This window comes from Bubalus kerabau, chromosome 7, assembly GCF_029407905.1.
Source record: "Bubalus kerabau isolate K-KA32 ecotype Philippines breed swamp buffalo chromosome 7, PCC_UOA_SB_1v2, whole genome shotgun sequence".
Lineage (NCBI taxonomy): Eukaryota > Metazoa > Chordata > Mammalia > Artiodactyla > Bovidae > Bubalus > Bubalus kerabau.
In genome coordinates this window covers 8,037,898-8,053,138 of record NC_073630.1, presented here as the reverse complement: position 1 = coordinate 8,053,138, position 15,241 = coordinate 8,037,898, and the positions used below count along the sequence as shown (strand labels likewise).

The 15,241-nt window shown below is 40.9% G+C and overlaps 1 protein-coding gene across 1 annotated transcript; it reads right to left on the bottom strand.

Annotated features, from left to right (window-relative positions):
- Positions 1-420: 420 nt before the first annotated feature.
- NDNF (neuron derived neurotrophic factor) lies at positions 421-11,407 on the bottom strand. Its single transcript, XM_055587440.1, has 3 exons — positions 11,220-11,407; positions 3,834-3,958; positions 421-2,176 (listed from the first exon to the last, which is right to left on the bottom strand). The coding sequence occupies exons 1-3, from the start codon at positions 11,405-11,407 to the stop codon at positions 783-785; spliced, it is 1,707 nt and encodes a 568-aa protein (XP_055443415.1). The 3' UTR covers positions 421-782.
- Positions 11,408-15,241: the final 3,834 nt, after the last annotated feature.

Here is a 15,241-nt window from a genome sequence, read left to right as displayed (position 1 = left end):
CTAATGCCACAGTAAGTTTAGAGAGATGCAGCATGCCTTCTGTTAGAAAAAGGTCAAATCTGGTGCCAAATCATATAAAGGCGCAGTTTTGGGGACAGAGTGGAAATTGAATACACCAAGGTTGCTACTTGGGAAAATGATCAGTATATAATCTAATATCTTTAATTTTATATACATGAATATAATGTATGTCAACTTTGTACATGAGATACATATAGTATTTAAACATTTTACTCAACAGATAAGAATTTACAATAACAATATAACTGACTAAAGAGCTGTCCACTCAATATACTTAGATCTGTACTTTAACAGGAAAAGAATTGAATAGTTTACAATCATAGAAACACTGACATTTGAAACAAGACTTTATAAAATAATTTATATATATATATATTTATATATATATCCTAGCATCTATTGAGAGGAATGATTTTCATTTGTGGCTGTGTGCAATGAATGGCATATTTTAAATTTTTAGGTAATAAAATAATTTAGAAGCAGTCCATGCAGTGGTCAAAGCAAGGGATGGCAGTTCCTTCAAGACGTCCTCTCTGACATCAGCGGACATCAGTCACACATGGTACCACTGGGGCACACTCAAACAAGGCTCCTCCAGCAATTAGTTACATAAACTCCAACATACACCCGTTGATATCCTTCCTTCCGTAGTACAAGTATAGGTCACAACTTCTCTTAGCTGGGGGACCAGTAGTCAGTTTCTGCTTAACGTGACTCTGTCTCTCCTAAAGTTCTACGTGATGCATCTCCATACAAGGTGACTAACAGACCTTTCTGGTTTTCACCACTTTACTCTGATACTTCACCGAGTGCCCTCCATGTCCTGTGACATAAACATCCAGCAGGTAAGATTTTCCAGGCTGAAGACCTTTAATTGTTTCTGTGGTCACTGCTTTTTGCAGGTTCTGACTGTGGAAATATTTACAGAGGACCTTCTCTGATTTCTTCCTGGTATCTGGGCCCAGGCATTGGTTTTGCTCTCTTTTCTTCTGGTCTTCATTGTAATTATCATCCACTTCCTTTTTGTAGATGCAAAACTTGTTCCTTTCCTGGGTGCCTAGCCAAGCCACCGTGACCGAAGAACAGGTGCGGAGCTTGTCGAAAGCTTTGATGCGCCTGTCTTCAGGAAGAGAGGGAAACGACTGCTTACTGGGCCGGGTGGTAGCCAGTATTTTCAGCATAGACGCACCCTTCTTGTTTCCCTTCAGTCGGATGAGATATTTGGCTTTTGGTTTTCCTCTCAGCTGAAACTGCCGAATGCCTTCCACATTCTGAGACAAAAGGAGCTTCCCATCTCTTCTCACTTGGATTTGGACGGCGTCCAGACAAGAGTGAACGAAGAAGGTGACCTTCTGGTGAGACGGGACTGGGGCAAACCGTAGAAACTTCGCCCCCTTCCTTTTAACGAACACATCGGTGACCTTCCCGTCCTTCAGCTCCACCGTCTTCTGTTTGGCTTCCTCCTTGGTCCTGGCAAAGGTACCCAGGTAAGCTGTGCTCATGTTGCTGTCGCTGTTAGCCACGAAGACGTCGAAGTAGTACTGCGTGTCGGGTTTCAGATCCGAGACCGTGAAGATGTTCTTGTTTCCTATGCAGACCTTCTGAACGTCCGCCTTGGGCCTCGAGTGAGCATGCCGCCCTAATTTGGGGGAAGGCTTCGTCAGGAAGCTGCGCTCTTTAGCTGAGTTCTCCGAAGCAAACCCGAAGTGGGCAAAGTCGAAAGGGCTGAAGTCCAGGCCGGGTTTGGGGGCCATCATGAAAGCGTCGTCCGCACTCAGCTTGGCTTCCACCGCGCAGAGGCTTTTAAAGTTGTGCTCTCTGCTGACGACCACACAGTACTGAATGGGCTGCTTCAGCACCGAGGCGGTTGGGCTCGGCTTCCAAGCCAAGGTGACTGTGGTGCGTCCTAGGGACGTGACGTCAACTCGCGGGTCGTAAGGCAGTTCTGGGTAGGGCTGGTCAGACTCCGGAGTTGTGGTGGCATAGACTTTGAAATGCGTGTCTTTCTCTGTTGAAAGAAGCTCCAACTGATATAAACCAGACGGAGAACTAGAAGATATGAAATACTCCACGTCGTTGCCTTTGTAGGAGAATAGCTCCGTGCCTTCCTCATTAATGATCTGCTGCTTCTGCTGATCTAGAGGCTCTGGATCACCTAAAAGACACAAAAGAGGCACAGGCTACACGTCAGGACATATGCACAACCTTAAATGGTGTTTGTAAAACAATTCAATTTAGTTTTTATCCATTTTAAAAAGAATACATGTTCCTGTAGAAAACTGGGAGATACAAGAAGATAAAAAGACTATCCATTAATATATGATCCGGAGACAGTCCTTTATTAATAGTTTGATTTCTATCAGGTTTTCTTCTACATGTTTCATGCAATTGATACTATTCCATTTTTCTCTGTAACTTTATAACATTTATTATCATGTACATAGGTACCTAGAGAAACCTCCCTTTTTTCTCATTTATTATTATATAATAGAAATAATACAGTTGGTTAACTTTTGAGCATTATAATAATGCTCTTATATATGTAAGGCTTTCTGATTTTAAATGATTTCTTCAGAGTAGACTCCAATTAGTGGAATTTTTAGGTCAGAGGCTGCAAACCTCTTAGAGACTAATCCCTACTGTCAATCTGCTTACCAAAAAGATTCTACCAGTTTGCACTTGGATGGCTAGCCATTTAACTAATTTCACTTTTATTTGTAGGACCAGACAGTCTCATTAGAGTTAGATTATAAACCACCAGTAAGAGGATATAATTTTCAATGTGTAGAACACTTGCCCAGGAGGAATGAAGGGAAAGCATTGAAACTAAAATGTTTTCCTTTATTTTTGTTATCAGATATCACACAGATATCAGTGTGCACATATGTGAGAGGACCCAGAAAATGATTGCATAGCCAGAGCAAGTAGATCTTTCCCAACCGAGCACAGGTTGAGAGTGAGGTATGTAGAATTTCATAGTCCTGAACCATGTGATGAACACAATCATCACATGACTATTCCTTTTCTCTGTCTCATCGCTCCCCATATGCTGTTTCAATATTTTCCTAATTACAGTTCCCCCATCACTGTAAATATCCAGCTTGCTAACATCCTGTCACACCATCAATCTCAAGCCTTACTTAAAGCTAGGATGCCTTTGCCCCTTAAGTGGGGGTGGGGGTGGGGGTTGCCGTGGGCAGCACCAACCTAGGGCCTCAGACAAACTCTACTCATTTCTTTGTATCTCGTTATTTGCTTTCCATCATCTGACTCTTCCTTAAATGCCTAACCGACTCCTCCTTCTGACTTTCTTTTCATCCTGGACTTTCAGGAGGTGCTAAATGCCCTTCTGTTCTCTCTTCCTATCTACCCTTTACTCCCCAGAGATCAGATACTCTCATCCTGGTTGCATATTAGAATCACCTAGAGGGGCTTTTAACACACCTCTGTCCAGATCACACACCAAGGCATTTAAATCACAACATCTGAGGCAGGATCCAGCATCTAAAGCCCCACTGGTGATTCCAAGGTTCAGGCAGGACTGCAAACCACAGCCAGGGAAGTTAATCCGAACCTCTTGCCTTTCTTTGCACCTTCAGTCCCCACACCTGTCTCAATCTTTTTTTTTTTTTTTTACCAAATCATGGTCATCTGATGTCATCCCCATTTCCCACATCTCCTTCCTCAATGCCCAACTTCTCCTATGCATCCATGCTGTTCTGTCTTACGAAGAGAAGGCTATATGTCTCATGTCTTTCAGCCATCCATCCATCCATCCAGAGGTCTGGGACCAGATCTGTCGGGGTACTCACCTGAGCCTTCCCCGCTTGCCTCCTCTGGCAGTTCCTGGAGGCTCAGCTTCCACTCTAAGGGCGCATCACAGGGCGTCACCGTGACGGACAATGGAGTGTTGTCCTCTTCAACCACAAAGAAATACCTGTGTGAGAGCGGACCACTTCAGACGGTGACAGCTTGTCCTCACACTGAACAACCAAGATTACTGGAAAAACCACTTGGTTTAATTTGTGTTCATTTAACAGAAAATCAAACTGGGTATCTGCCACAAATCATGATATTTTCAGCATTAACTGTGGAAGTCCATAGCCCGAAGCTCTGCAACCAGATTTACCATCAACATGGTATGACATAATTAGATGTTGAACCAAAATGTGTTGATTGCATGTCACTTGGGTTAAGAATAAACAATTAACCCAGGTTGGGGGTGTTATTTAGCCCAGGCCCTGCCAGTGCAGTGTAAGTCACAACAAAGGAATTTCCAGGGACATTACCCTACAGGTACTGCATTTTTCAAAAATTTAGTGATAAATTTATAAGATATGGAGGGCATTCTAAGGCACTAACTATTCCAAAAGATCATTTTTACAGCTATGCCCTTCTAGAATGCATGTTGATCTCTAGCAAAATGACACTGTCTTCATGTTTTTACATTGTTGATGTTGTTCTGTTGCTTAGTCGATCAGTCATGTGTGACTCTTTGTGACCCCATGAACTGCAGCAGGCCAGGCTCCCCTGTCCTTTACCATCTCCTGGAGTTTGCTCAAACTCATGTCCATTGAGTCAGTGATGCTTTCTAACCATCTCATTCACTGCTGCCCCTGGCTTTTGACTTCAATCTTTCCCAGCATCGAGGTCTTTTCCAATAAGCCAGCTCTTCGCATCAGGTTTTTACATTAGTGACTTTTACTCACAGCTTTACTATTCCATATCTTTTTGGAGATAGGTATCTAATCACCATTTGAGAAATATTTTTAAAAGGTAAAGATTACTGTGTTAGTCAGTGGAAAGACACATTTCTCTATCACTATGATTTTCTGTTAATGTAAATAACCTAGTGATTTTAAAAGTTGGACTTCCCTGGTGACTCAGACGGTAAAGAATCTGCCTGCAGTGCAGGAGACTTGGGTTATAATCTCTGGGTTGGGAAGATTCTCTAGCTAGGGGAATGGCTACTCACTCCATTATTCTTGCCTGGAGAGTCCCATGGACAAGAGAAGTCCCATGTGGGGACGCCAGTCCCTGGGGTCACAAAGAGTTGGACACAACTGAGTGTGTCATAAGAGTTGAGTGATTTTAAAACAACATTTTGAAAGATTAAAGCATTCTGCTCTACACATTCTCCTTAGATTTTTTTAAATGATGGTCTCAAAAGAACTTTTTAGGGAGAATAAAAAAATATTGCCTATGTATAACAATGCTATATCTTCTTACTCTGAATAATTTAGATGATTACGTTTATCTTTCAAAGCCCATAATCTTGCAAGGGAGGAAACAGTAGTTTCCTCACTGGTTTCACCTCCTAGGATGGTACCTCCTCAGTATCTCTCGCCTTTGTTTCTCTCCACATGCACCCCAACACCTTCTCCCGCCTGACTCCCACGTCCGTCGGCTCTGTCAGCCTCCTTTGTGGCTCCTCTCCCCTCCCTGATCTCTAGCCCGCCAGGTGAGCCAAGGCCCTGTGCCAGAACACTTTTCTACCCATGCTCATGCCCTGTGTGAGCTCACCCAGGCTCATAGCTTTAACCTCTTGTATGTTAATGGTTCCCCAATTTAAATTGTCAGCCTGAATTCTTTTTTTCTCATATAATTGAATTAATGCATTTATGTCTGCTCTGGGTCTTTGTTGCCGTGTGTGGTCTTTGCCTAGTTGCAGCACAGTCTGTTGCGGAGCACAGGCTTCTCACTGAGGTTGAGTCTCCTGTTGCAGGGCACAGCCTTGAGCTTTAGCTCACTCGGGCTTTAGCAGTTGCAGCTCCCAGGCTCTAAAGCGCTGGCTCTGTTCTTGTGGCGCACGAGCTTAGCTGCTCCATGGCATGTGCGATCTTCCTGGAGCAGGGATCGAACACCTGTCTCCTGCATTGGCAGGCAGGTTCTTTGCCACTGAGGCACCAGGGAAGCCGCAGCCTGAATTCTTAACTAAGTTTTAGAAATAACTATTTTCTTCTGAGTTTCCCTGGTGGCTCAGCTGGTAAAGAATCCACCTGCAATGCAGGAGACCCAAGTTCTATCCCTGCATCAGGAAGATCCCCTGGAGAAGGAAATAGCAACCTGCTGCAGTATTCTTGCCTGGAGAATTCCATGGACAGAGGAGCCTGGTGGGCTATAGTCCATGGGGTTGCAAAGAATAGGACACAACTTAGCGACCAAACCAAATCTTCTTGCCATTTTTTCCTTTCCTAGATAATACTGAAAATGTCAAACTTAGGGTGTCTAATCCAAGCTTCTCACTCTCTCCCCCAATCAGCCTCTCTTGTAGTCTGTCTCTTCTCAGTAAATGACAACCCTAACCTTCCAGTTGCTCAGGACAAACATTTTAGAGTCATTCTTGATGTTTTCTTTCTCTTCCACTCCACAGACACTGAATCAGCAGACATTTCTTGGCTTCATCTTGAAAACATAGTGACTCCATCACTTTGTTCCACTTTCTCTGTTAACATCAGATCCAAGTCATCATTTTTTCTTTCTTGAGCATTGTAGTAGCCTTCTGAATGGTCTTATTCTACTTTGAGCTCCTCAGTTTATTTACCTCCTTGCAGAAGGCGATATCCTTGTAAGCCTAAATCTGAACACACTTGCTGCAAGCCCTCCAAGAGCTTGTTTCATTCAGAGTAAAAGCTGTAGAACTTGCCGTGATCTGGGTCCCCAACCAAACCTCTAAACTTGGCTCCTCCATCCACACCCTTCTTTACTCAGCTCCTTGCTCTCTTTGGAGTATTTATGGCACACTATTGCCTCAGGGCCTCTTACTTGCTGTTCCTCCACCTGAGATGTGTGAGTTGGTCCAAAAAGAAGTCTCAGTGCTGAAGAATTGATGCTTTTGAACTGTGGTGTTGGAGAAGACTCTTGAGAGTTCCTTGGACTAAAAGGAGATCAAAGCAGTCAATTCTAAAGGAAACTAACCCTGAATATTCACTGGACGGACCAATGCTGAAGATGAAGCTCCAATACTTTGGCCACCTGATGCAAAAGAACCGACTCATTGGAAAAGACCCTGATGCTGGGAGTGATTGAGGGCAGGAGGCAATAGGGACAACAGAGAATGAAATGGTTGGATGACATCACCAACTTGATGGACATGGGTTTGAGCAAACTCTGGGAGATAGTGAGGAACAGGGAAGCCTGGTGTGCTGCAGTCCATGGGGTCACAAAAAGTAGGACTCCACTGAGCAACTGAGTAACAACCACCTGAGATGCTCATCCTCTGGCTGTTGACCTTACTTGATCAGTCACTGCATCAGTTCCCTTCTCAAGCACTATCTCACCACAGACCTACTCTGACTCTTTATAGAAGATATTACCTTCCTACTCGTGAAGTTCTCTTACTCTTTTCTTCAAAGCACTTATATCACTACCTGATATATTACATATGCCTTTGTTTATTTTTTTTTTTTTTCCACCTCTCCTGACTAGAATGCAAACTATGAGGGCAGAGCATTTGGTTCAAAACTTAGGGAACAAAATAATTCTTCATAAATATTTGTTGAATTAATTAATGAATAGGTTTAGCTTTTTGCTTTCGGGAAAAAAGTGCTTAACTGGTCAGAGAGCCTGAAAATTCCTCAGTGGTGGGATCTCTGCCAATGTCACGGTCATGTCATTATCTCTTTTGCTTTCTGTGCTTGGACCACGTAGGGCTTCTTTTGTTTTCCAGACTCAATCCCATCTTTGAGCCACTGGGATGTTTTCTCTGCCTGAAACACACCCTTTAGTCCTTACTAATATATATGAAAAAGTAAATAATTTTAATTGAAATATAGTTAATGTACATGCCCTTACTCTGTATCACTTCTTCACTTCACTTTCTCTTACTGGTGTGGCTCAGATTCTCTCACATACTCTGAGTGTCCTACACTTTTCACTTGGGGCACCTGTTTAATTCATGTAATGTATAAATATACATTTATATTATTATTTGATTTATCATTTTCCCCACAAAGGCCCATTTAGGGTTCATTTTCCATGTCATTTTATTCCCAGCATTTAGCACAGATTTCTGCATGCAGAAGGTCTTGATAAACCTTTTTAATTAATGAATTACTAAACGAATAAATAGAACAGAAGAATCATAACACCCACCTTATTCTAGCCTGAAGATACCTATGCTTAGAATCTACCTGAAGATACAAAATCTGAATGGAAATAAATGTGCCCCCCCACCCCTATTCAAAGATGAATTAGGAATTGGAGGGTGGAGTTAGGGCTGTAGAAGGACAAATAAAGTGAAGCCCCTATAAAAGTAAAAACGACTTGTTTAGAATAAAGATAGACGATCATCCAGGCAAAATAACTAGATGATTGAATTGTTCACAGTATGGAAATTTTCTGTACCTTAAGCATCCATAAAGATGGGGGTCAAATGGTTTAATTTTCAATTCATCAGATTTGGACAGTAGAGTTTTGTTCCTTTGACCAGGTTGCATAGGTGATATTAAGCACATAGACACAACTGAACCCATCTACATTACAAAGAATTAGGTAAGACAAAATAATTTCTTTAGCATCATGTAATATAAAAGGTATTCAAAATTTTCTGCTTTTGTTTTTGGTTTTTATGTGAGTAGCAGAGCTAACCTGTGCTGAAATCCACGTGCAAGTTCATTTATTATCTTCTCTTCTCGTTTCAGTCAAGAAAGTAGTTTGTTTCCCAAAGTAAGCAACTGTGCCTTAGTAACTTGAATCCAGGCCATAAGCAACCAATAACAAAGAAAACAATGCCTGCATTCCACAAGGTAATCATTATACATATAAAACTTCAGGGAGTCCCTCTAAGTCAACATTTTCATATGGAAACACTTATGATTTAGGGATAAAAGATAATCTGAATAAACTTTAGCAATTTGACAAACATGTATTGTCTACCATGCACAGCACACTTGTGGAAGGGAGCTGTGATCAGAGATGATAGAATATGATTTACGAGCTTCAGGTATTCACTGGCTAGTGAGAGAGGCCGAAATGTGATAAATATGCTCCAAATTATAATGCGGGAGTGAGGGATAAACACTCCATGCACCATTTAGACTCTGGAATTTATGTATAAACAAAAGAATAATTAATGAATCTGTTTTCTTTTGCTGTTCTCTGCTGCCAAACTTTATCTGGAATTTCATCTTTAGCTATAATATCAACAATGCCTATGTGTATCTCCTGTCACATGTTTTAGCTCTAGAAACGACTGTGGCTTCAACTCTTTAACTAGTGCAAGTTAACATTACATCCAAATGGAGCTATCCAAGTCTCCAGTCATTGTTGTGGGGAAGAAAAGACCGAAAGAATGAACAAATGAAAAGACTGAAAACACAGGGAGGAAAGGAGCATGTGTTGTTCTGAAACGTCTTATAATACAAACATGTTACTTGAAAGGAAAAAAATGTAATTTTAAGACAGCTCTTAAAACCAAAACTTATTTAATTTTTAAGAGACTGGAAGATCAAGGATAAACTATTTATTTGATTAAGTGATATGATTACATAATAAAGAATGCTGTCTTTTCAAGAATGCTGCAAAGCAGTGTACAAGTCCATATGGGAAATCAAAGAAATCATTAAAGAAAAATTTGGATTCACTCAAAAATTTCAAGAGACAAAAGGATATAAAAAGCAAAATGGTTTGGCATGAATTCAGCTGATATTTAAGACTAATTTGAATCATTAGAACTGCCTTCCCTGCCCTCCCCTGTTTTCACAGACTAAATCTCTATAAATACTAAGACATCAAGTTCCTTCAGTGTAATTATCCTTGCATTTTGTGCCTTTATTTATTCTTATGAATGTCCTTGAAAGAGCCATAATTATTTTACGTATTACTGACAAATCAGTTCCTAATCTATTACCTTCATTAAAATGAATAATTTCATTCAGGTGGTGCTGAAATGATACCCAAACAACAGGTCACATCAGTCACAAGTAAACTTATTATTTACTCTCATTCAGACTGTCCAGATGGCAACATGACTCTGCCACTCAGTGGAAGGAGAGAACCACCTTCCATTCTTCGTGTCAATCAAAACTGAAGTGACAAGAGAAAAGTGCCCTAATGATCTGCTATACCTCAATCTTTGGAAAATGAATTGTTGATGATGACGTATAGTATTATTCTTTGGAATACCAAGGCGCCCAAGTTAAAAGGAGAAATTGTTTTTGAAATATGATAAAGAGGAGTTTGGGCACTGCAAAATAAGTATCTTTAAATATATGTAGTTTATATGATATATATATATATATTTGTATGATCTATATGTAATTTTTAAAGGTCAAAATATTTAGAAGCATGATATGAACTCAATTTGTTGATGTTGGTATGAAGATAAATGAGCAGTCACTTCTCATCACTGTTTGGTTTGATGCTTTCAAAACCCTATCATATTGATCAAAGAAATATCCTTATAGAAGAGTGTAAACCCTTGAAGAATCACATGTATTAAATAATTTCATTTATCCTCCAGAGTCATACTTAGAAATTTCCTACCACCCAGAAGAAAAGAAAATCTGCTCTCTCCCCCCAAAAGATCACAATCAGTGAGAATCAAAGAGCTACCTGGTGACTAGAAGTGGCACTACCATTTTTTTTTTTTTGTTCAGTTCAGTTCAGTTGCTTAGTCGTGTCCGACTCTTTTCGACCCCATGAATCGCAGCACGCCAGGCCTCCCTGTCCATCACCAACTCCTGGAGTTCACTCAGGCTCACGTCCATCGAGTCAGTGATGCCATCCAGCCATCTCATCCTCTGTTGTCCCCTTCTCCTCCTGGCCCCAATCCCTCCCAGCATCAGAGTCTTTTCCAATGAGTCAACTCTTTGCATGAGGTGGCTTTTTTTCTTACTTAGAGAAAAATACACAATGCTATTCAGAGACTGGGTTTCCCTGGTGCCTCAGATGGTAAAGAATCTGCCTGCAACGCAGGAGACCCAGGTTTAATCCCTGGGTCAGGAAGATTCCCTGGAGAAGGAAATAGCAACCCACTCCAGGATTCTTGCCTGGAGAATTCCATGGACAGAGGAGCCTGGAGGGCTATAGTCCATGGGGTCACACAGACTCGGACACAACTGAGCGACCAACACTTTCACTTTCATTCAGAGACTGATTGCAAATTATCTAAACTAAGTAAGTCTAAACGTTTACTTTCTTTCTTAGAGACACCCTTTCTGAGTTTATTGATAAAGGAAGTACTGCAGGGAGAATACCTTTTAGGTGTGTCTCTAAAGAGATAACTGCTAATTTCAGCTCCATCTGGAATTACTGACGAATCATGAAAAAATGCCTTGTCTCGAATTTGCATCTGAAAGAGTTCCTCATCTCGAGTAGGCAACTTCTGGGTCCTTGAGCTGAGTGGTAACAGCAGGCACAGCATACACCAGTGGAGAGGCACCATCCTGGGGTGACAAAAATAATTGCTTATGTTAATTCTATAGGCAAAACACTTGGGCAATTTGCAGACTTTCTGATGGTTAACACTATTTTGGTTTCCACAGAAAGAACTGTATTATGTACTTTGGATACATACACATGAGCTTGAGGGCAACTTTGCTAGTTTGTTTTTCAAAGCATTTCATCGAGTTGATGATGAATTCACCAGAATTTCAGATACTAAACAGATTTTGAAACAAAAGAACCCTTGCTGCATTAATTTCATTGGTTATTGAGACAGAAAATCTCCCCTTCAGTATGGCAGAAGTGGTCACTATAGATATCTCCATACAACTGCCTCAAAGCTTGAAATTTGACACAAATCACAGAGACCCATTGAGAGCCAGAAAATTACCACTACACGGTTATTTTTATTCTTCCTTAAAATTTGACTAAGGATCCTACATATATAGAAATATTCTTAGTCTGCAAATCAAATTTTCATAAATCAGAGATTTTAAGACATTGTAAGTTTAATTTTCTTATAGGTGAAACAATTTGTCCAAAATCACAAGGGGAGCTATTTGCCAGTGTCTAGTATTACAGATTTACCAGACTCTTAAACACAACATTTATATATAAACCTTCATCATATTAAAAAGCAGGCTTGGATTCCCACTTCAAATCAAGAAAGACCATTGGAAAGTTCTATAGTTAGGTCATCTGCCTTAATCTCGGGCAGAGTTATGTATTTACCATCCCAGTCTAGTGTTTTCATTGAGTTACATTTTGGCATTAATCACTGACTTTCCATTAAAAAACATAAGCAGTCATGGATCACCCTCTAGGGCCCCTTGCTGGAGGGATGTTTTCAAGGACACCATCTTCTGCATGTTCTTCTGCATGCATCTTCTGCATCTTCTCCCAACAGGAAGCTTCAGGTAGGTGAGTTTCTTTTCACATCAAGTGCTTATGAAAGGCTTTGCTTCCTTTGAGGATTTGGTGCCAGTTTTCCTCAGAAAAAACCTCTGAAAGGAGTTGTTTTCCCTTATCTCTTTGATAACATACATCAGCGAATTCAAGCATTAGGGAAATATATTATTTTTACATTGAAGTACTTTAAATAGTGCGAGAGTCAAATGCAAATATTTGCAATAATTTGAGATGATCTGAATGCCAGTTTTGTTTCTAAAAGGCCATTGCTATAGCTATGAGGTCACTTCTACTTAAACCATCACTTGACTTTAATTTTATCCTTCTTTGAGGGCTACCAAAAATATATTCATACAACTGAACATATTTTTTGAGGGGAATATGCTTTTCTTTTTTTTAAATGAGAGTTTGAGAAATAATTTTTCCCAGTGAGCTTGCTTGCTTGCTCAGAAAGTTCATGTAACTTGCTTTTTCAAAAGTTGTTATCTATCATTGCTCTGTAATTTTCCTTATAAAATATCTGCAGTATTTAAGAGTTATTGTGTGCAAAATACGCAAGCATCCCTGGTGGCTCAGAGGTAAAGAATCCACCTGCAATGCAGAAGATGTGGGTTTGATCCCTGGGTCGGGGAGATCCCCTGGAGAAGGAAATGGCAAACCACTCCAATATTCTTGCCTGGAAAATCCTATGGATAGAGGAGCCTCGCAGGCTGCAGTTCATAGGGTCACAAAGAGTTGGTCAGATATGACTGAGCATACCCACCTGCATGTGCGAAACATGGTGCTAAGTCCATTAACTGCACTATTGCATTTAATCTTCACAGTAACCTTATGAAGTATGTACTAGTCTTATATAAGAATAAACCTCCTTTAACATAAGCAGAGAAAGGATATAAACCCAGGAGAATCTGACTGCAAAGCCCAAACATTTATCCTCTATAATCTCTCTCAAGAAAGCAATAGAGGTTCCTATTTCCCATCCTTATTTCTCAATTGTATTGAGATTGAATGGAAATTCAATGTCATTGAATGACCGAATGTTAAGAAAGTTGGCTTTTTAGTTTCAGCTCCTAATTAGAAATGTAATCTTAGGCAATTCACTTCACATTCTGGACCTCAATTTTATGAATGGTTTGGATGGAAGGTTTTTCTAAAATCTGAAAATGAACAATGACTGAGCACTAAAATCCTCTTCCCAAATAGCTAGCAGATTCCCTGGTGGCTCAGACGGTAAAGAGTCTGCCTGTAATGTGGGAGACCTGGATTCGATCCCCGAGTCAGGAAGATCCCCTGGGGAAGGAAATGGCAACCCACTCCAGTATTCTTGCCTGGAGAATCCCATGGATGGAGGAGCCTGGCCAACTACAGTCCATGGGTCACAAAGAGTCGGACACAACTGAGTGACCTCACTTTCACTTTTGGAATAAAACCAGCCCTCTTTAAGTTTCATTAAATAATCTGTTCCTCAGATACCCAGCTGACTGTCAAGGAGGGGAGCCCCCAGGTGTGGCTGGGGGTGTTAATGGGAGCTCACGTGACTTACTTAGACAAATGTTATATCTATGAAAGATGGCTTGGTGGATCAAAATCAAAACTCAGTGAACCTATTCCAAATAAGTAGGGACATGGTGGAGAAAACTGAATGGAATCTCCATTCATGACACCTAATCCCTCCCCTTCCAATGCCCTTTGTCCTGTAGCTAACAGAAATGTAAAATCCAAATGGGATTTGATACGCTGCTCCTGTAAAAGAGTTGGCAAAGATAAAGAACCTGATAAAGAACCCGCCTGCCAATGCAGAAGACATAAGAGACATGGGTTTGATCCCTGGGTCAGCAAGATCCCCTGGAGGAGGGCCTGGCACCCCACTCCAGTATTCTTGCCTGGAGAATCCCAGGGACAGAGGAACCTGGCAGGCTACAGTCCACAGGGTCACAAAGAGTTGGACATGACTAAAGTAATTTAGCACACACCCTGTAAAGAAATACTCATTATTTCAATATATATTCAGTTTACTTTGCAGCGGCATCTCTGAAACTGTAGCAGAGGAGTCCAGATAACATCTGGATACAACTCTTTAGAAATGGTTAGAGTTTGACTTTCCATGTTTATTAGGAATGGAGAGCCAACATGCCAGGGAAGCACTTGTGTGTGAGATACTCAGGCGTATTTGCCCTAGAACCACTCAAGGGCAGCCTTCCCTCATTAGCCCTGTATTTGCCCTGAAAGCTGTCAACAGCACACAACTGAGCAGGACAAGCTGCCCAATGCCCCAGGATATCTGGGATATTTAGGTCAGCCCCAGGGTTAGAGGGCTAGCTAGTTATGACTGGTGGGAATTTTTCCAGCATCCTCAGCTGCCCATGGGAGGAACTTGCTCTTATTAAATCAGCTAATTGTAAGAGATGAATTTTAAATTAATAAGAACAATTTTAATATATTTTGCTGTGTATGTGATGCATGCCAGGCACTCTTCTAAGTGCTTTATATCTATTATCTCATATAATGTTAGCAACAGCCCTATGGTGTAGGCAATATTTTTATCTCTCCTCAAAAATAACCAAATTGAGGCTTGGATGAGTACGATCACATAGTGATTACAACACGATATGATGAATGTAAAGTCTCAGGAGTGACTTTAAAAGTGTGGTGAATATGATTATTGTACATTCCTCAGCATCAGCTACTTAGCGATGTAATGCTAGGTAAGTGAACAACTTCAGATGATAGGCTTATGCAGAGTAAGTGTTAAAGATAGTTCTCCATGGGACTCTGTACTTGTCTGTGCATAGGTGGGAAGCAGAAGAATTGACTGCTTTTGTTCCAGATTACCATCTTTTCAAGGATGTTTTGTGTAATTCATAGCCTTGAAGATAACGCTTCTGGAGCCAAGAGCAGGCGTGATTATTACCCATTATGAAAACCC